The 21906-nt window shown below is 38.4% G+C and overlaps 1 protein-coding gene across 1 annotated transcript; it reads right to left on the bottom strand.

Moving 5' to 3' along the window:
- Positions 1-13766: 13766 nt before the first annotated feature.
- On the bottom strand, positions 13767-20870 carry LOC130879945 (interferon-induced very large GTPase 1-like). The gene has a single exon (XM_057778761.1). It carries the CDS (start codon positions 20868-20870, stop codon positions 13767-13769), a length of 7104 nt encoding a protein of 2367 aa, XP_057634744.1.
- Positions 20871-21906: the final 1036 nt, after the last annotated feature.

The raw sequence follows: 21906 nt of genomic DNA, 5'->3' as shown, positions 1-21906 counted from the left end.
GTAAAAAGTGAGACTCAGATTGAGGACTGTTCAGATGGTCTTTCTTTGTGTAACTTCTCTACCTACTGTACTTCTGCTTCCATGTCTCATGGACTCCTACTTCTGGACCTTTCCCTTCTCTCATCTCTTCAGTTATAATGACTATTTTGGAACAGTATGGTAAAGTTTTAATTTTTTAAATAACCACATTTATGCACATTTATTCTTAAATATGCAAAGAGTAGTGCTCTTAATTTCATTCTTCAACATACCTAGTCATGTTTGGACACCTTAAAACTAATACTGAAAACATATGGATAATTTTGATATGCAAATGCAAGGCACTAATTCCAGAGATGAAATTTCCAAAGAATCTTGAATGTTCAAGGCATCAAAAAAATTACAGTCTATAGAGTTTCTAAAAAATAACCAACTCCATGATAACCTATGGCAAAGAGAGTGTATTTGATAAAATTTTAGACAAAGAGTTACAAAGAATAATCATAAAAATATGCAATAATAAAACAAAAGCTGGTTCTTTGAGAAAAAACATCAAGATAGATAAACCATATCTAAACTAATCAAAAAGCAGAGAAAGAACATCCAAATTAAGAAAATCAAAAATGAAAAGGGGGACATAACAACACATACTGAACAAATCCAAAGAATCATTAGGTCATACTACAAAAACCTGTACTCCCCAAAATTGGAAAATATAAAAGAAATGAAAAATTTTCTAGTTATGTTCCACATGTCAAATATTCATGTCAAAACAAACATGTCAAACAAACAGGTGAATAATTTAAATAGACCAAAAACTAAAAGTAAATAGAAGCTGTCATCAAAAGCCTCCCAATAAAAAGCCCAGAGTCCAACTGTTTTAGCCCAGAATTCTTCCAGAACTTCAAAAAAGAACTAATACCTATAATGCTCAAATTGTTCTACATAATAGAAACTGAAGGAACATTGCCAAACTCTTTCTATATGGCTAGAGTTCTCTGATACCAAAACCACATAAAGACTCAACCAAGAAAGAGAATTACAGACCCATCTCCTTCACGAAAACTGATGTAAAATTACTCAATAAAATACTGGAAAGCTGAATCAAAAAACACATAAAAAATCATCCACCATGATCAAGTCAGCTTCATCCCAGACATGCAGGGATGGTCCTATATATCAAAATCTATTAATGTAATCCATATTAATAAACTGAAAATTAAAAACAATACGATCATCTCATTAGATGCTGAGAAAGCATTCGACAAAATCCAACACCACTTCATGATGAAGGTCTTGGAGATATCAGGGATACAAGAAACATATCTAAACATAATAAAATCAATATACAGCAAGCAAACAACCAATATCAAATTAAATGGACAGAAACTCAAAGCGATACCAGTAAAATCAGGAACAACACAAGGCTGTCCTCTCTCTGTATATCTATTCATCATAATTCTTGTAGTTATAGCTAGAGCAGTAAGACAATGAAAGATCAAGGGGATACAAATTGGAAAGGAAGAAGTCAAAGTTTTGCTATTCATAGACAATATGATAATATACATAAATGACTTCAAGAATTTTACCAGGAAACTTTCAGCTGAAAAACACCTTTAGTAATGTGACAGGATACTAGATCAACTAAAAAAAAATCAGTAGCCCTCCTACATACAAATAATGAAGGGACTGTGAAAGAAATCAGAGAAAACTTGCCCTTCGCATTAACTGAAACTAACATAAAATACCTTGGGGGTAATAATAATCAAAGAAGTGAAAGGCCTGTTAAACAAGAACTTTAAATTTTTGAAGAAAGAAACTGAAGAAGATACCAGAAAATTGAAAGATCTTCCATGCTCTTGAAAAGGTAGGATCAACATAATAAAAATGGCAATCCTACCCTAAACAATCCTTAGATTCAATGCAATCCCCATCAAAATCCCAACACAATTTTTCACAGACCTTGAAAGAACAATAATCACCTTCATATGGAAAAACAAAAATTCAGGATAGCCAATACAACCCTGGATAATAAAGGAATTTCAGAGGCATAACCATTGTTGATATCAAGTTCTATTATAGAGCTACAGTAATAAAAACAACTTGTTATTGGCATAAAAACAGAGATGTTGACCAATGGAATCGAATCAAAGAACCGGATATTAATCCACATACCTATGAACTCCTGATTTTTGACAAAGAAGCTAAAATTATACAATAGAAAAAAGAAAGCATCTTCAACAAATGGTGCTTTCATAACTGGGTGTTGGTATGTAGAAGAAGGCGAATAGATCCATACCTATCTTCATGCACAAAACTGAAGTCCAAATGGATTAAAGACCTCAGTGTAAATCTGACCACACTGATCCTGACCGAAGAGAAAGTGGGAAGTAGCCTTCAATGCATGGGCACAGGAGATCACTTCATAATCATAACCCCAATACCACAGACACTGAGAGCAACCATAAATAAATGTGACCTGCTGAAACTGAGAAGGTTCTCTAAAGCAAAGGACACAGTTAATAAGACAAAAACAGCCCACTGAATGGGAAAGTATTTTTACCAACTCCACTTTAGATATTAGACTTATTTCAAAAATATATATAGAACTCAAGTAATTAGACATCAAAATATCAAATAATCCAATTAAAATGGGATACAGAACTCAACAAAGAATTCTCAATAGAAGAATTTCAAATGGCTGCAAGACACGTAACGAAATGTTCAGCATCCTTAGCCATCAGGAAAATACAAATCAAAATGACCTGGAGATTCCATTTTACACCTGTAAGAATGGCTAAGATCAAAAACAGCAATCATAGCTTATGCTGCACAGGACACAGAGTAAGGGGAAAATTAAGGTTTTCCAATTTTGTGGAGTACCGGTTTTATAAGTATGACCTAATGATCCTTTGGACTGTGTTGCTATCTCTTATTATGTTCTATTTTTTATTTCTGTTTTTTTTTTTAGTTGTGTAGTATTTATTTGCCTCTTAGTTTATATAAGGCTTTGGTTATCTCCTTGACTTTCTTCAAAAACAATCTCTTTGATTCACTGATCCTTTGAAGTGTTATTTTGTTCTATTTTACTGATTTAAGTCCTGTGTAGATTAATTCTTTTTGTCTACTCTTCTTGGGTATGCTTATTTCTTTTTGTTCTAGAGCTTTCAGGTGTGTTGTTTAGTTGCAAGTATAAAATCTCTCAAATTTCATTATGTCAGCACTTAGTGTTATAAACTTTCTTCTTAGTACCAATTTCAATGTACCCCATAATTTTGGGTATGTTCTGCATTTAGTGTTTAATTTCTTTCTTATTTCTGTCTTGATTCATTTTTATTTCATAAAGAGTTGTTCTTTTTCCATGAGTTTATAATCTTTCTATTCTTTTTATTGTTGAAATCCAGCTTTAATCCCTGGTAGTCTGATAGGATGAAGGAAGTTATGGTATTTATTGAGTCTTGCTTTGTGTCTGAGTATTTGATTATTGTATGGTGAGGGGAGCACTTTTTTGATACAGTCTATTTGGTGTTCTGTAAGCTTCTTGTACCTTCATAAGGATGTACTTCTTTAGGTTGAGAAAGTTTTCTTCAATAATTTTGTTGTATATATTTTCTGTCCCTTTGAGCTGGAGTTTTTTTCCTTCTTCTATTCCTGTTATTCTTTGGTTTGATCTTTCATGGTATCCCAGATTTCCTGGTTATTTTGTGTTAAGAATTTGTTATCATTAATGTTTTCTTTGACCAATAAATCAGTTTCCTCTATAGTGTCTTCAACACCTGAGATTTTTTTCTTATATCTCTTATATTCTGTTTGTTATGCTTGCCTCTGTAGTTCTCGTCTGCTTATTCAGATTTTCCATATCCATAGTTTTTTCTGTTCGTATTTTCTTTATTGTCTCTATTTCAGTCTTCAAGTCTTAAACAGTTTGCTTCACCTGTTTGGTTGTTTTTTCTTGAGTTTTCTTTGAAAGATTTATTAATTTATTCCATTTTTTCTGTTTATCTTTTCCTTGATTTCTTTATGGGAATTTTTCATTTCCTCTTTAATGGTCTCCATCATCTTCATAAGGTTATGTTTAAAGTCATTTTCTTCTGCTTCTTCTGAGTTAGCATGACAAGTCATCCTGTTGTGTGACCACTGGGTTCTGGTGTACCATGTTGCTTTTTAGATTGCTGGATGAATTCTTGCATTGATGCCTACTCATCTTTTCCTTTGGTTGATGCTGGCAGTGTCTTTGTGTCATGGTCCAATCCTTGAAGTAGCTATCTGTGTCTTTGGGAATTGTTCTTTGTCTACTCTGTACTGTCCATATCTGTGTCTCAAGGAGCCTCTGTGGTCTCTTTTAGCCTGCTCTCTTGGTCTTCTCTCCTGGTTTGCTCTCTTGGCTCACTCTGTGCAGTCATAGCTTGTGCTTTAGAGATCCTCTCTTGGCCTTCTCTCTTGGTCCTCTTAGCAGGAAACTCTCCTGCCTGTGGGCTGGCTAGATATGCTGAGGCAGGTAGGGGTAGGGACCCGTGGTTTTGCCCCTCTAAGGAGGTCCTAGAGAGTGGGGTGTCCCAGCAGGCAGTTGGTCACTTACCTCTTGGTCCTTTCAATATTTTAACAAGCTGTGTTTTAGAGTTCCACTGTGGTTACAAGAGGTGAAATAAGTTTGGGGCTGGGATGTGGCTTGTAGCTTGTGGGCAAGGGGTTCGGTGGATGAGGGTGGTTATTGGGACAGCCATTCCTGCAGGAAACTCTCCTGCTAGCTGGCTAAATAAGCCACAGCAGTTGAAGTAGGACCCCAGGGTTTTGCCCTACTATGTAGGTTCTAGAATGTGGGGTGTCCAGCCGCATGGCTGGTCACTCACCCCTTCGTCCTCTCTGTATTGTAGCAAGCTGTTTTTCAGAGTTCCACCAAGGTTGCAGGAGAATAGGTGAGTTTGGGGCCAGGATTTAGCTTGTAGCTTGTGGGATCTGGTGGACAGGAGTGGGTATTGGGGCAGCCTACATGCAAGAAGCTCTCTTGGGGGCTGGCTAGAAAAGCTGATACAGTTGCAGAAGGGACCTGGGGTTTTGCCCAACTGTGGAAGTCATAGAGAGTGGGGTGTCCCGCCTGGTGACTGGTCACTCTCCTATTGGTCCCTTCTGTATGATAGATAGCAAGTTGTGCTTTCCTGGATTTAACATTTTCTATGACCAATGTATCCATTTCTTACATTGTATTTTCAATGCCTGAGAGAGATTCTCTATTTCATATCCCATATTCTGTTGATAAAGCATTCTTCAGTAGTTCCTATTCATTTTTCATTTCCTAAATTCCCTGAGTTTGGACTTTCTTTATCGCTTCTATTTCCGTTTTCAGGTCTTGAACAGTTTTATTCTTTTCCTTCAGTTTTTTGTTTATAGTTTCTTGGCATTCTTTAAGGGATTCATTCATTTTGTCCAATTGCTTGTTTGTGTTTTCCAGACTTTTCTTTGAGGATTTATTAATTTCCTTTTAGAGAACTCTATCATATTCTTACAGTTAGTTTTTAAATTATTTTTCTTATGCTACAGCTATGTTGAAATATTCATGGCATGCTGTGGTAGGATTGCTGGACTCTTATGGAGACATATTGCCCTGATTGCTATTGATTTTATTTTTATTCTGGCGTCTAGTCATCTGGGTTTGGGGTGATTGTAGGTCTAGATGCAGATTCTGGTTTTGCGTGTTTTAGGAGGGTGTTTTGTTCCTTGGTTTTTGTTTCCTGTCTGGATTTTAATAGGTTGTTGGAAGCTAAGGGAAGGAGTATACAGAGGTCACTGGCCTGTGAGATCCTCAAGAATCATGGATGGGGGTTAGAGAGTAAGCTCCCCTGGTGTTCTGTTGTAGGGCTAGAGATTATCCTGGGGATTCAAGCTGGGGGAATAGAGAGAGTGGGGGAAGGTCTTGGAGTGTGTGGCCTATCTGGTCTTTTGGTAGGCACGGACTGTGTTTGAACAAAAAATATCTGCCTGATTTGGGGGTTGAGACACAGTAATCATGGAGCCTGGGAGGATTAACTTCTATTGGAAGCTGGAGAGTAGGGAAGTTCTGAGGGTGAATGGCCTAACTTGTCTCATGAAGTACTTGGCCTGTGTTTGAAGAGGGGGTGTCTGCCTGAATCCAAAATGTAGTATTTTTAAATAAAAAGAAAAAAGAAAAGGAGAAGGGAATGACTGGCAAAAAGTTTAATGTTATTCTACTGGCCTAACATTTTTGAAAACCTTGGCTTGATCTCCATTGCCCTTCCGTTAGTTGAGTAAATTCCTTAACTATATTGGTTTCTTGTAGCTGTTAATATAAATTATTACAAACAGTAGCTCAAAACAATAAAAAACATCATTTTCAGGTGCAGCTACAATTCCAACTCTAAAATTTATATTTTTAATAACTCCTTGAGAATTTAACATAATGTATTTTGATCATATTATCAACCTCAATTTTCCACAGGTCATGCTCTATGTCCTTAACTCCCTATTAAACTAACGCTGAGGTGCTGTCTTCTCTTTCTGTTTCTCTTCCTTTTCCTTATACTTCTTTTCCCCCATTGAGTCAGGTTTGGGTTACCTAATTATTTGTGGGAGTGGGACTGAATTGAAGTTGGTTTCCCTCCCCAGTTCCTGTGGCACTTCAGCTAGTGACTCCTCCTGCTATGCTATAATTTTGTCTGGTTAGAGCTAGTATAAGACTCATACTTTTTCAATTTTTTTGGAAATGTTTATTCTTACCACAGGTAATCCAGGTGTTTATTTGAGTAATGAATATTCTTATAAACTGTATTACCCCCAGGCTATGCTATGTTTTTGATGTTCCTATTATTGCTGTGGTGGTTCTCTTCTTCCTCTTTCTTCTTCTTCTTCTTCTTCTTCTTCTTCTTCTTCTTCTTCTTCTTCTTCTTCTTCTTCTTCTTCTTCTTCTTCCTCTTCCTCTTCCTCTTCCTCTTCCTCTTCCTCTTCCTCTTCCTCTTCCTCTTCCTCTTCCTCTTCTTCTTCTTCTTCTTCTTCTTCTTCTTCTTCTTCTTCTTCTTCTTCCTTCTTTCTTTCCAAGTTTAAATCCTATTTGAAAAAGTCTGGTTTTGTTTGATACATTTTATTTAAAGACGTTCTTCCAAATGTCTTAAGAGGGTTTAAAATGATCCAGGTCCCATCCAGCTTTAGCATTGGGTTGAGGGTATAGAGATGTTAGGACTCCAAGACAGGACCTCCAAAATGGCAGTGCTGATGGTAATATTTTATGGAGATTGTCTAAGTCTTAGCCAGGTTTGGCCATGCTAAAAGACTTGTCCCCCCCCCCCCAGAAAACAGTAACTGAAGCATTTCTCAGAAAGCCATTAAGTACTCCTCAGTGCAGTAATCATATGTGAATGCTCTTGACCATGGCTGACCTGTCTCTTCTTTATGACCAAGTCCCCAGGCTAACCCAACTCAATATCTCAGAATCAAAGTTTAGTGGACATGGAAAAGATTAAGTTAAGTGAAGATACATAAGTTCGGAAAGGGAAAAACAATATTATCTCTCTCATATGCAGATCTTACCTATAATGTATACATGTATATATGTAAAGGGGTGTAGCTAAAGTCTAAAGAAAGGAACTTTTGAAAAGACTGGGATTAATGTAGGAAACAACCTGAAAAATTGACAAATGAGATGACATGAAATAAAAAATTCTTTTGTCTTGTGAAGAAAATAAGCACCATAATGAAAGATAACCTACATAATAAGAGAAAAGTCTTTGTCAGCTTATTCATATTGAGAATGTATAAAAATTCCAAAATTAAATACTCCAACTACCTCTTTCAGCATATAAGTGAGCTAATTGGCTGAACAGAGAGACTCAAAAGGAGAAACAAAATAGGAAATGAAGTTTAAAATTTAATTCTTTTAATTAATTAATTTATATTTAAAAACCTATCTTTTCTCAATTTATATACCAATCCCAGTTCCCACTTTCTCCACTCCTCCCACTCTCTCTTCCTTCTCCCCATCCCTCCCCCCATTCACTCCTCAGAGAGGGTAAGGCTTCCCATGGGGAGTTACCAAAGTCTAGCACATTGCTTTGAGGCAGGACCAAGGCCCTCACCACTGTATTTAGGCTGAGCAAGGTATTCCTCCAAAGAGAATGGCTTCCATAAAGCCCCCACAAGCGATAGGGATAAATTCTGGTCTCAGTGGCTCCACAGTTTGCCCCAGACATAAAACTGTCACCCACATGTAGAGGGCCTAGCTTGGTCATATGCTGGTTATCTTGTTATCAGGCAGGAGGTGGTGAGCTCCCATTAGATCAGGTAAGCTGTTTTTGAAGGTATCCCCATTATGGTCTTGACCTCTTCGCTCTCATTCTCATTCCTCCTACTCCTCAAGTGGACTTTGACAGCTCAGTCCAATGCTCCATGGTTGATCTCTGCATCTGCTTCCATCAGTTGCTGGATGAAGATTCAATGGTGACATTTAATGTAGTCATCAATCTAACTACAGGGCAAGGCCAGTTCAGGGACCTTCTCCACTATTGCTTAGGGCATTATCTGTGGTCATCTTTGTGGATTTCTGGGAATTTCACTAGTACCAGGTTTCTTGCTAGCCCCATAATGACTCCCATGTATATAATATTTTTAAATCAAATCTACTCTACCATTTTTCATCTTCAATTCTAATCCCCTTCTTACATTTTTCATCCAATATCATGTACTGCCTTAATTAAAAAAAATATGCTCTGAGTCCATTTAGTTCAGCGTCTATATGCATTGATGTGGGATGATGGGTAGCTTCTCGTAGCCCACATATTGACAATATTGTCTCTCCCACAGCAACCATCAACTGCTAATAGCTTCTCACAAGGAGATAGGACTTTATGAGTCCAAGCCCAGATCCTGATCCATGCTGGCTCAATTTTATCCAGGGTTGCACGCACGTGTTGTCCCAGCCATTTCAACTTCATGTGTACACTGTTATAGCTACGAAATATTGCACACTGAAGACAACTCCTTTTCTGATTTTTTTCCTTTTTTGTATTTTTTTATTAATTTTTTAATTAAAAATTTCCGCCTCCTTCCCGCCTCCCTTTTCCCTCCCCCCTCCCCCTACTCCCCACGCCCCACTCCCCTCCTCCCCTCCCTCTCCAGTCCAAAGAGAAGTCAGGGTTCCCTGCCTTGTGGGCAGTCCAAGGTCCGCCCTGCTCCGTCCAGATCTAGGAAGGTGAGCATCCAAACCGGCTAGGGTCCCACAAAGTCAGTACATGCAGTAGGGTCAAAACTCAGTGCCATTGTACTTGGCTTCTCAGCAGCCCTCATTGTCCACCATATCCAGTGAGTCCGGTTTTATCTCATGCATTTTCAGTACCAGTCCAGCTGGCCTTGGTGATCTCCTAATAGATCAGCCCCACCGTCTCAGTGGGTGGGTGCCCCCCTTGAGGTCTTGATTTCCTTGCTCATGTTCTCCCTCCTTCTGTTGCTCATTTGGACCTTGGGAGCTCAGTCTATTCTTATAGTATCCCTATGCCCTCTTATGCAATTAATGTTCCTCAGTCTTATGGGCTGGAAGTGAAATACAGAGATCCCATTTAGAGATGAGCACATTATTCAATGCTTGCTGACTAGGTCTTTGTCTCTAAATTAATCTCCATTAATTAGAATCTGCTCAACTGAGAATTGAGAGATGAATTAATAATATGTTAGTATAAAGATAAGAGGTCAGGGATCAGCTTATTACTGTGCCTATTAAGCAAAATAAAAATATTAGTCCTCTTCTATGACTGATGACCAAATAGTGGTCAAAATAAACTTAGGGATAAAAACAATTTATTTGGCTTACAATTCCCAATCACATTCCATCACTGAGTGAACTGAGGATTTTTTCTTCTAATTCATAATATTAGGGTATGAACTCTATATTGTAGAGTGGACATTAAGTTCAATCAAAATAGTTGGTTACTACCAAAATATTAGTGATGCCATTGAACTAGTAATCATATATTTCCAAAATAGTTTTTATTATAACTGAAAGAGCTCATAGCTGAGTAAGGCTGTTTCATTTCTATTCAATTATATAATGCACAGAACCTTCTATTACTGTGAAATCTAGCCAATAAAGACTATGCTTCCAAGTCAGTATCTGCTTGACTTTGCCATGTAATTATGATTCAAACGTGTACTATCTTTTCCAAAAGGATCTCACCACCAAGTTCGGAAGGATAAGCAGGATAAACGTTAGGATTTTTGGTGTGGACCCACTTAAAAAAAAAACTGGAAAAAGAGGTAGCTCATACATGGCACTGGTCTTAGCAGTGGATAATTTATGATGCTTGGGAAAACACTGTGTCTTACACAATGTAACTCCATTTAACCTGATTTTATGTGTTTTAGGATGCTTTTACAGTAGTAAGTTTCTATTTGAAAAAGATATTATATAATGTGATATGAAAATATGTTTAAATAAAAATTAAATTATAGTAAGATAGAGCATCTCTTGGGTATATTCCCAAGAGTGGTATTGCTGGATCCTGGGGTAGGTTGATCCCAAATTTCCTAAGAAACTGCCACACTGATTTCCAAAGTGGTTGCACAAGTTTGCATTCACACCAGCAACGGATGAGTGTTCCCCTTACTCCACATTCTCTCCAGCAAGGGCTATCATTGATGTTTTTGATTTTATCCATTCTGACAGAAGTAAGATGGAATCTCAAAGTTGTTTTGATTTGCATTTCCCTGATCGCTAAGGAGGTTGAGCATGACCTAAAGTGTCTTTTGGCCATTTGAACTTCTTCTGTTGAGAATTCTCTGTTCTGTTCAGTTCAATGCCCCATTTTTTAATTGGGTTAAATAGCATTTTAAGGTCTAGTTTCTTGAATTCTTTATATATTTTGGTGATCAGACCTTTGTCTGTTGCAGGGTTGGTGAAGATCTTCTCCCAGTCAGTAGGTTGCCTTTTTGTCTTAATGACAGTGTCCTTTTACAAAACTATCTGTTCAACTGTGTACATAGCAGCATTATTTGTAATAGCCAGAACCTGGAAACAACCTAGATGCCCATCAATGGAAGAATGGATAAAGAAAGTGTGGAATATGTACACATTAGAGTATTACTCAGCGGTAAAAACAATGACATCTTGAATTTTGTATGCAAATGAATGGAAATAGAAAACACTATCCTGAGTGAGGTAACCCGGATCCAAAAAGATGAAAATGGTATGTACTCACTCATAAGTGGATTCTAGCCGTAAATAAAGGACATTGAGCCTATAATCCGTGATCCTAGAGAAGCTAAATAATAAGGTGAACCCAAAGAAAACATACAGTTATCTTCCTGGATATTGGAAGGAGACAAGATTGCCAGGCAAAAATTGGCAACTTGGGGGTGGGGGTGGGATGGGGGTAAGGTGAGATGGGGAGAAAAAAGTGAGAAGGGGGCATGGGTAGAGCTTGGGGGAATGGGACGGTTGGGATGGAGGAAGGGTGAATATGGGAGCTGGGAAGTATATATCTTAATTAAGGGAGCCATTTTAGGGTTGGCAGGAGACTTGACTCTAGAGGTGTACCCAGGTGTCCAGGGAGATGTCCCCAGCTAGATCCTTGGGCAGTCGAGGAGAGGGATCCTGAAATGGCCCTATCCTATAGCCATACTGATGAATATCTTGCATATCACCATAGAAGCTTCATCTGGCGATGGATGAAGCTAGAGACAGAGACCCACATTGGAGCACTGGACTGAGCTCCCAAGGTCCAAATGAGGAGCAGAAGGAGGGAGGACATGAGCAAGGAAGTCAGGACCGTGAGGGGTGCGCCCACCCACTGAGACGGTGGGCTGATCTAATGGGAGCTCACCAAAGCAAGCTGGACTGGGACTGATGGAGCATGTGATCAAACCAGACTTTCTGAAAGTATCGGACAAAGAGGGCTGACTGAGAAGCCAAGGACAATGGTACTGGGTTTTGATCCTACTGCATTTACTGGCTTTATGGGAGCCTAGTCTTTGTGGGATGCTCATCTTCCTAGACCTGGGTGGAGGGGGGAGGACCTTGGACTTCCCACAGGGCAGGGAAACCTGCCTGCTCTTTGGACTGGAGAGGGAGGGGGAGGGGGTGGGGCGAAGGGCAAGGGAAATGGGAGAAGGTGGAAATTTTTAAGTAAAAATAAATAAATAAATAAATAAAAATAAAATAAAAATTATAAAAAGAAATAATCTACAATACCCCCCTTCACCCAAACAAAATAAAAAATCCACAAAAATGAAATGCAAAGTTAACAAGAAAGAAAAAATATAGCAACAACAAAAAAATCTGGTAAGACAAAAAGCCAATTGAGACAAAAATTACAGAAAAAAAAACATTAAGTTTTTTTTTTTTTGTTAGTCGAATATTCCTGTGTATGGGACATGTCCTGCAGTGTAGATAATATGCCCATGGGATTCCATTGGCTGAAACTGATTTTTCCTTTTCAGTCTGTATCAATTGCAAGTAAGTTCTTATTAGGGGTGGGACCTTGTGTTCACTTCTCCCTTTCAGTGCTACAACAGTGTCTGGCTTGAATCTATTAAGACCTTGTGTGCATTGCCACAGTCTCCAGGAGTTCCTATGCACATCAGTCCTGTTATGCTTGCTCAATACTGTTTTCTTGGAGTTGTACATCACCTCTAATTCTTCCAAACTTTCAGTCTCCTCTACTGTATAGCTACCTGAGCCATGAGGATAAAGATACCCCATTTAGGAGAGTACTCCAAAGTCTCTCACTCTCTGCATGTTGTCCACAGTGGGTTTCTGTGTTAACTCCCATCGACTATAAGAAGAAACTTCCCTGATGTGTGTTGATCAATGCACTGATTTATCGATATAGCAATCATTTTACTGCTTTGTTACTACTTTAACAGAATAATAGTAACAGGTTTCCTCTAGGTATGAGATCGGTCTAATCTGATGTTCTTGGCAACTTAAGCAGTGTATGTATAGGTTCCATCTTATGAGGTAGGCCATAAATCAAATCAGAAAGTGTTCAGTAAATCCCACAATATTTGTGCCAGTATTGAACAAGTATATCTTGCAGGCAGGTAATTTCTGTAGGTTTTGGGGTTTATAGTTGGGCAACATTGCGTTTTAAATATCAATATTTTTGACTTGCTATCTCTTATTATAAAATGAAGAGGAAAATGAAGATAAAAAGTATGAAAAGAGTAAAACTATGGTCAGAAAAAAGTTCTTGGTTATCTTTCCTTTATTAGATTGGTAATGGTCACTGACATTATGGCTTTGTCCTGATCAAACCTGTTTTACTATTTTGCAGAACAGAGTCTTCTTAAATTGCTCTGCTTTGGGATCCTCATATCTCAAGGAAGATTGTTACATTGAAGTCAGAAAGATTTTCTTATTATTTGAGAGAGGGGAAAATCCAATTAAAGGACTTTAATGCACATTGTAGCTTTCCCTCAGACATATATTTTGGTTAGATTTCCCATCAGCGGATCTAGAGATCTGTGACAGCCTGAAAGGCTAGCAAAAATACTTGTCTATTAAGATAACTTCCCGTTAGTTGAAATATATTCAGAATAATGAACTATGAAACAGGCTATTGAAAGGATATTGGTTTGATTATATATTCACATATATAGTACATTATATTTCAAGCAGGAATAATAAAGACAGAGTGAAAAATCTTCTTAGTAGAAAATCTTCTAATATGGAAATAGTAACTTATTAAAGGTTACTTTTCTCATTTATAAAGTAGAATCTTGAATGTAGCTCCTAAATTTATCTTAAGATCCCTTGGTTAATTTGAAATTTCTGTGGAACTATTAGTATTCTAATTGTGACTTTTTAAGTCATCGAATACTTCTTGCTTTGTAATTTTGAACCACGAACCTGGTATTGTTCCTTTATTTATAAATTTTTTGCCGTATTTTTCCTCTAGGTCTGATCTGAAGTGACAGACAAACCATTTCCAGTATGGCTGGGTAGATGAGACTGGAGTGATACTCCACCGGGCATAGTTATCTCCTGCTTCTCGATATTTTTTGTAAAAGAATTTAACGTCATTTACAAAAAAAGGATAATCACTTGCTACTAAACTAGTACAAAAATGAGTGACAAAGTCCTCTGTGTTTATCCATTTAGCTCCACGTACAGCCTGAGGACGGTGGAGTGACACACTGTGGTCTCCTTCGTGTTCAGGAATGGTGTTGGTACAAATTGCTTTACAAAAAGGACACTGTTTCCAGCAGCCACAGAGCTGATCAGAAAGAATTTTTTCAATGTCAGGAATCATTTTATCAATGGGCTTACTTGAGAAGTCCTCTTTGACTTTCCTCTGTGCAAGATCCAAAGCTGCACTCATGGTTTCTTTGAGAAACTCAGTATCTTTTATCTCCAGGTGCTCGATGCTTATGAGGTCTCTTCTTGGAAAGATCAGGTTGCTCCCTAGATGATCACAGAACAAATCCAACCAGCGAGAAGCAGTGCTTCTTTCATCTTTAGTTACTGCTGTGGCATTTTGAATGGCAGAGAAGATGGCATTCTTGATGTCATCTAAAGTTGTTTTTAAAAAAGTCTTTATTTTTTCACCTTCTTTTTCTGAACAGTACCTTACAATGTGGTCTGTAATGTACTCCCGAAAAAATTGTTCTGGATGATGAATGTAATTCCAATACTTCTCAAAATTTTCTTCTTCTGCCAGAGAAATGAGAATGTGTTTCTCCAGGTTAGCCCTGTTTCCACTGAATGCAGGGCAGGTGGATTGTATGTCTCCAGTTACTTTACGAACCATTTCCCCCTCTACAGTGGCATAAATAGCAGAAGTGAGCTTAGGACAAAAAAAGTCAACAAACAATTTGATGGAGGTGGCACCTTGGCAGTGTATCTTAAAACTCATGAAGAAATCATTTTTCTTTCTCTCCAGATAGTTCACAGGATCATTTGCAATCTTAAATGCCTCATGCATTTCCTTGAAAATCTTTGATGCTTTCTGGAATAAGCACAAGGATAAGTCAATGATGTAGTCTCTGGTAAATGTGTATTCTTCCTCAGGGGGTACAGATTTTAGTTCCATTTCTATTATCCTCAAGGTTTGATGAAAATCATTCTGACTGTAACCACACTGTTGCTTTTGAATGTTTTTAATTGTTTCATTAAATCTTGAGTAAATATTATGAGTAACATTTTTAATGGATTCTTTATGAAAGATTTCTAAACTCAAGGGTATTAAACCATGTTGTTTTTTCATTTGGACATGTTTGTCATAGTTGATTTCAAATATTTCTCCAGAGTCCTTTTTTAGTCTTTCTATAATATTTTTCTCATTTTTGAACTGCTCCAAAAGGATATTTTCAGAATCCAAATCAATGTCAGGATCTATAACAAGAGGAACACTTGGAGTCACATTGGAGATCCAATTTGTCCAAAGTTGTTCAAATTTTTCACGCAATTCTTCATCACTTAATTCTTTATCCTTCACATCTAAAGCCAACTCTCGGCTCCTCTCTAACAGTTCATTTTCACATTGTGAAATTTGGTTCTCTAGTCTTTCTTGGGTTTGTTTAAGACTGATGAGCTCATTGCCTTTCCTTCTGGTGTCTGAAATAAGTGATTCGTTAAGCATTTGTAGCTTCTGTTCAAAATAAGCTTTCCATTGGACCAACGTTTCACTCTCTGGGTCTTCCTCAAAATACTTATCAAATTCTTGCTTGATGTTATCATATTTCATGTAAAGTGGACCCTCCAGTGTATTAGTTGTGATTGTCTTTATTTTTGAATTCTGAATCTGATTGTTCAACTGGTTCTGTAATTCCAGAACATAACTCCTCAACTCCCAGGTCCAGTGATTATATATAGTTTCTAGTTTGTTCATGGCTATGACTTCCTTGGTGTTCCTGAAATTGAAAATGAAATTCTCACTGACTAGGGCTTTCCACAAATCTTGAACTCGGAATTTTACATCTGAGATTTTCATGATCCTTTCTATGGATTCCTGCTGAGCAGTCTGAAGAATCACATTCTTCAATTCCTGGACATTGTAGCTATAATAAGGATTGGGTGAGGCCATTGGGGGATTGCCATCCCAGAGGTGAGCAAAATAGTAGATATGACTCTTGACATCAAATTTAATTACATCACTGAAACAGGTTATGTCTGAACATTCTTCTAACTCAGCGGCTAATGCTGTCATTTCATCCAGTCTCTGTTCCAGTCTCCTTCGTCCTTCCACAGTTTGGTCTTTAGCTGTAACTTCTCCCACATTTTGATGGACAAAGATGCAACTTGGGGAGATTTTCACTTGTTTCATTCTGAGAAAAGCCTGGACAACTATTTGAAGGACATCCTGCATCTCTGCTGGATTCTCCCCAAAAATATTGATCAGAGTCAAGTTTCCAAGGCCAGTGACAAATGTTGCCAACTCATTGTCCCAGTTCTGGGAATTGTTTTTGAGTTCTGGAGCCCGAAGTCCTTCTGTGTCTACAATGAGCATAAAATCAAAGCCAAGCTCCTCTGTGAATGTCTCTTCCACCTTTAGGAGCTGCATGTAGGCCCCCTTGGTACACCTGCCTGCACTGGTTGTGAACTGCAGCCCAAACAGGGCATTTAGTAGGGTGGACTTCCCTGAGCTCTGTAGGCCAAGGATAGAGAGAACAAATAACCTTTTGTCTCCAACTTTCTCTGAGATCTTGTCAAAAACAGCTGTCACCCACTTTAGAGGCACATATGAAGCATCCCCATCCATCAGCTCAATGGGAAGACCAGCTACCATCAGGTCTGCAGCAATCTGGGGGAGGCAGAGAATAATGCTGTCTCTAGGGGAGAAAGTTTCTTCCAGAGCTTCATAGATCTGGGCAACTTCTCGGAGTAGGTGCTCAATGCCAAATGTACAGTCATAAATCTCTGTGGTGATGGCTTCTATCTGATTCTGCTGGTCAATCAAGAAGTTGCTTTCACACTTTCTGTGTCCTGTTTTTTCTAATAACCACAAAGACCTTTGTTTCTCCTGTAATTTTTCTAAATGTTCTTTAGTTAAGTTATGTAAAAGCAGACTCAACCAGGTCAAGATGTACTCTTTGGAAGGAGTTTCTGCATTTTCTTGAAGAGTTTTAAGGAAAGAGCACATTGCATTATTGAGAGGAAAGGCTTTTTCTAATTGTTGAAGGCGGATTTTTTGTTTCTCTCCCTCAATATCACTTTTATGTTGTTCAATACTCCGATTTCCTTTTTCTGTCAGATGATAGAGTTCTTTGTCCTTCTTACACCAAATGTGCCAGAGATTTCCCTGAAGTGGTAGTAAGTTTTCTTTTATCTTTGATAATGTCTGTTTTGCTAGTAGGGCCATTATAATCTCAGCCTTTTCTTTAGCTTTCTTGCAGTCTTTCTGGTCTTCATCAACCAGGAATCCTTGTTTTCGAGCCATCTGTGAACAGTCTTCTAAGCTCAAAGAAGTTCCAGAGCGTTTTAGTAAATGTTTTATGTAATTTGTGAGTTCTTCTGTTAATTCTGCCTCAGTTCTATTCCTGATGCCAATTCTTACTCTTCTACCAGAATTATTGACCGAGACAATTTTTTTATCATCCAACAAACATAATAGAGGTATTGAAGACTGACTCAAGTGTCTGACAATATTCTGGTTTTCTTTATTGTCATCAGAAGAAGACATAAGGACCACAATGACAGAAGAGACATCCTGCAGGAAGCTGAGTTGTTGCTTATGGTCCTTGGCATCTCCATGAAGATTGGTGAAGGCCACACACTTATCAAATGTGTCCTCACCTTGACCCCCAGGACAGAACCAGGAGATCTCCACAACTCCCTGCATCAGGAGACAAAATTTGCTGCTTCCTCTGCAGTGCCTATGAAAAAACACATCATGTTTACGTTTGCTGAGGATTGAGTTCATGATCTGAGATTTGGAAGCAGAGAAGCCTTTTCCAACTCTAATGAAGGACACAATGGGGGTAGAGACACAGTACATCTGCTGATTCCTGTGACTGTAGCTCTTTTCTTGTGATGATTTACTTGACTCTTGCCAGCTTCTCCTGATTTGTCGGAAAGACCAGAGAGAGAATTCCATTTGAGAAGTGTTGGGATTTGGCACTATAAGAGGGAGTGCAAATTGACAAATGGAAAGTTTGGACAAAATGTATTGCCTGGCAAGATCATCTGCACAGTGAAAAAGGGCCATCTGGATGTCCATTGGGTGAATGCGTGGCTGGGACTCTGTGTCTAGAGGATCAGGAGGTTCATCTTTTTCATCAGATAACTCTTCGAATGGATCAAAAGTATCAATTTCCTCATAACACGGACCTACTAAATTTTCAGGTTCATCACTTTCAGCCTTTTTGACAATCAAATTTCTGAACCCACAGTCTAGCATCAGTAGCTTTTGTAGGAAATAGAAGGGAAGTTCCTGTTCAGATGCTGGTTGGGAGTTGTGTACAGAAGTCTTGCAGATCAGATGGTAGTCAGCTTTGCTCATCATTTTTGGGTAGTGATGTTCTAGGCCTAAACGTTGTAGTAAACCTAAGAAAGGTCCTTTTTCTATCATTTCCTCTTTGCTGTTTTCATCATGTTGCTTGTTACAAGTCTCTTTGTTTTCGTGGTTGAGCCACTGCAATTGTTCTTTCACCTCATCCATCGTCAAAGGAGAGATGTTGTGTTTACAATTCCCGTCAGTGTGTAATCTCATGTCAGTCTCCTGATTCTCGGAATCATGATTTGTTCCAGATTTTGTGAGAACATTTGAAACTTTTGGAGACAAAAGCTGTTCTATATACTTCTTTGTTAATGCTAAGAATTCTGTTTTCTCTTCTAGAGAAATGGCTGTGTTTCCAACTGTGGTATTCAAAGTTTTGAGCACTAGGAATGCCTGTGCCCCATCTGGGCAGACAGTTTTGAGCTCCTGATAAATGTGTAGGACAGTTTGAATTTCATCCAAGAGGAAGTTTAACTCAGCACATCCCAGGAGAGCCTGGAAATCATGGCTTTCCAGCACATTGCCTGAACCATCTGAAATAGAGATAAGTAACAACTGCAGGTCAGGCTGCTCTGCTTCTCTAAGGTAGTTCGAGAAGGTACCAAATGCCGTGGTGACTTTACATGTGGCTTTTCTTTGAGCTTCTTCCACTGTTTGTGGAGATTTCTTTTTCATACTCCCTTCTAGGTTTTTTTGTATTTCCGTTAAGGTCTGAAGAAATTCAGAAAATGAGGAGATTTTTTTTTGTTCTCCCTCTGATTCTAACTGGTGTATCCACTCCATGCTAGATGGGGCCTTCAGAAAGTTTGTCAGTTTGTACACACAAACATCTATCACTTTCTTAAGTTTCACATCACCATCATAACCTGCGTGGACTTTAATATTCTTCTGTAAAAGTCTAGTTTCCTGAATTATACTGAAGAATTCTTCATCCTGAATCTGAGTAGGAAGGCCAGACAGCACAGCATAGTTTTCCCTCAGGCATTTAGCCACCTGAAAAGGGTTCTTAAAATCATTTTTGTGACTTCTGAGGATGATTCTCCAAACAGGCACCAGCCTAATTGCCTTATCAATAACAGACCATGTTTTGTTGTTGGCAAGTAGACCAGCTGTCCACTGGAAAATTCCATTTGCTTCTGATGGTCCACCTATCTTGGAAACAGATAGTTGGACGTTGATTTGGAGCTGTTGATTAAGTGTATTCTGGTATGGTCTTACATAATGTGATTCTGACATTTTCATCCTTGCCTCAACTTCACCTTCAAAGCCACGGGAGCTCTCTGTTATGTAACAATCTAAAGCCTCTGCTGTCCACTGCTTCACAAAATCTAGCTGATCACTTTGGAAACCTTCTGAAATGGCCTTCCAGCAGTAAATTCCCCCAAGATGCAGAGGGCCTTGATTAGCATGAGAACCAAATCTGTTGAAAAAGTTTTCAGTACTGTTTCTCAGTAGTAGGAATCTGTCTGCTCCATTAGTGTATTCCAGTTGTTCCTCAATGCTTTTCAGTTCCTTGAGAGCAGCCTGGGAGAGCTGGAGCTGATCAATTCGAAAGTGGAAGGAAGCTAGTGGCACGTACCTGTACTTGACTGAAGAGAAATAAGAGTGCTCTGAATTTGATTGCTGTGTGTCCATAGATTCGGATTGTTTGCTTTGATCTTTACCACATTCTTGACTAAATCCCAAGTGTTCACTCTTGGCTGATATCATTGTTCTAAATCCCAGCTTCTCCACTGTTTCAGTGAACAGAGATTCTGCTTGAGCAGACATGAATTCTTTTGCGTCCATCATTTTTCCTTGCTCAGGGGCAAAGAGAAAGAATTCCTTGGGGACCCTGAGTAGCTCTTCTCTCTTTGCTAATTGGTCCTTTCCCTTTCTTGTCTTATAAATTCCTTGCAGAGCCAGCCCTCCAGATGCCCATTTTACTAGATCCCTATCTGGGAGGTTTCTACTGTAGGAAAGTTTTTGCTCCATATGGTTGAGATGTCTTTCCATTGCTTCAGTGACATCTTTTAGGGGTACTTCCGGCTTTGGCCAGCACTCTTCAGGAATCTCCATTGCTTGTCTCAGCTCTGCTTCTTTTTTCTTAACTTCTTCATCTTCTCTGTGCTTCCCTTCTGACTGTAAGGCCCTCAGTTCCTGCAGTGCCTGTTCTGCCTGCTGCTGTCTGCTCTCTATCATCTCCCCTGGAGTCTCCTGGAACTCTGCAAAATTGTTCGGCTGTGAGATATCAAGCAGCTTCTCCAGAGCCTTTTCTTCCCATGTGTGCTGTGTCTGGGACTTCAGCTTCTGGAGGTCTTTTTCTTCTAAGTATAGTAAGTCCGTGGCACAGGTCACACCCAGGTCTTCCCGAAGCTTATGCAACCAGGAGTCAACAGACAACCCCACTTCTGTCAGCATCTCCTGGAGATCTAGCTGCCTTCTGCTTCTTGACTGAACACGCTTTGCTGTTGCCATGGCTCTGTGAAGAACAGATACCCATTTATTCTGTGTCCAAATGTAAGACACTTGATTCATATGACCCAAATTTAAGTGTTTTTTTTAGGAGGCTGGTGTTGAAGGCTTCTCATGCTTTCTTCTAATTGTCTAATTTATGTTTATTTAAAACTTTTGTCCTATCATTTTCTGTTTACTGTAAATAATTTATATTTCTAGCTGCAATTAAGAAGTTCAATCTAATAGACCGGCTTCAAGTATTTATTTCCTTCTACATTGACTCGAGCTAAAACCACTAATGGTTAAATTTGAAAACATTATTAGATGACAACCAACATTTTATTTGACAAAAAAGTAATTTCCTTATGCTGATTAACATTTCTGTATTTGTTTCTATAAAAACTATGTGGATTATTTCAATTTATATTTTCCTAAATACAAATCAAATTATGTAATATTGTGTTGGTCTCTAAACATTATAAATAAATTTTGGTTTTATGCTTGCCATTTGCTTTTAACATTTCCTCTTGCCCTAGGATATTGTGTTAGAATATTTCTATTGATATGATAAAACACCATGATCAAGGCAACTTACTAAAAATGTCTAATTTGGGTCTTGTGATGTCACATGGTTAGTGTCTGTCACCATCATGGCCTGGAGGATGATAGTAGTCAAGAAGGTGTGGTTCTGGAACAGTTGATGAGAGCTCTTGTCTTAAGACAAAACCACAATAAAGAGAGAGGGATAGGGAATGGAAATGGTTGGGATGTTTTGAAGCCTCCAAGCTCATACCTAGTGACAAACCTTCTCTAACAAGTCCAAAATAACCAATCCTTCTCAAGAATTTCCACCACTGTGGCACAAACATTCAAATATGAGCCTATGGGTAGCATTTTCATTTAAACCACTGTCTTATAATTCCAGTCCCATAAATGTATAATGTAAAATATTTAATATAATTTCAAATGGTCTCATCATCTTTAATTCCCAACACTGTTTAAAAATCCAAATTCAAAAGACTCTTCTGAGACTAAAGACAATTTCTGAATTGTAACT

Source organism: Chionomys nivalis, chromosome 8, assembly GCF_950005125.1.
Source record: "Chionomys nivalis chromosome 8, mChiNiv1.1, whole genome shotgun sequence".
NCBI classification, from domain to species: domain Eukaryota; kingdom Metazoa; phylum Chordata; class Mammalia; order Rodentia; family Cricetidae; genus Chionomys; species Chionomys nivalis.
Note: the sequence above shows the minus strand (reverse complement) of the source record. Positions and strands in the feature narration are given on the sequence as shown.

Excerpts from the sequence above, each read along its gene's own strand:
- LOC130879945 (XM_057778761.1), bottom strand. The coding sequence starts at position 20,870 with ATGGCAACAGCAAAGCGTGTTCAGTCAAGAAGCAGAAGGCAGCTAGAT.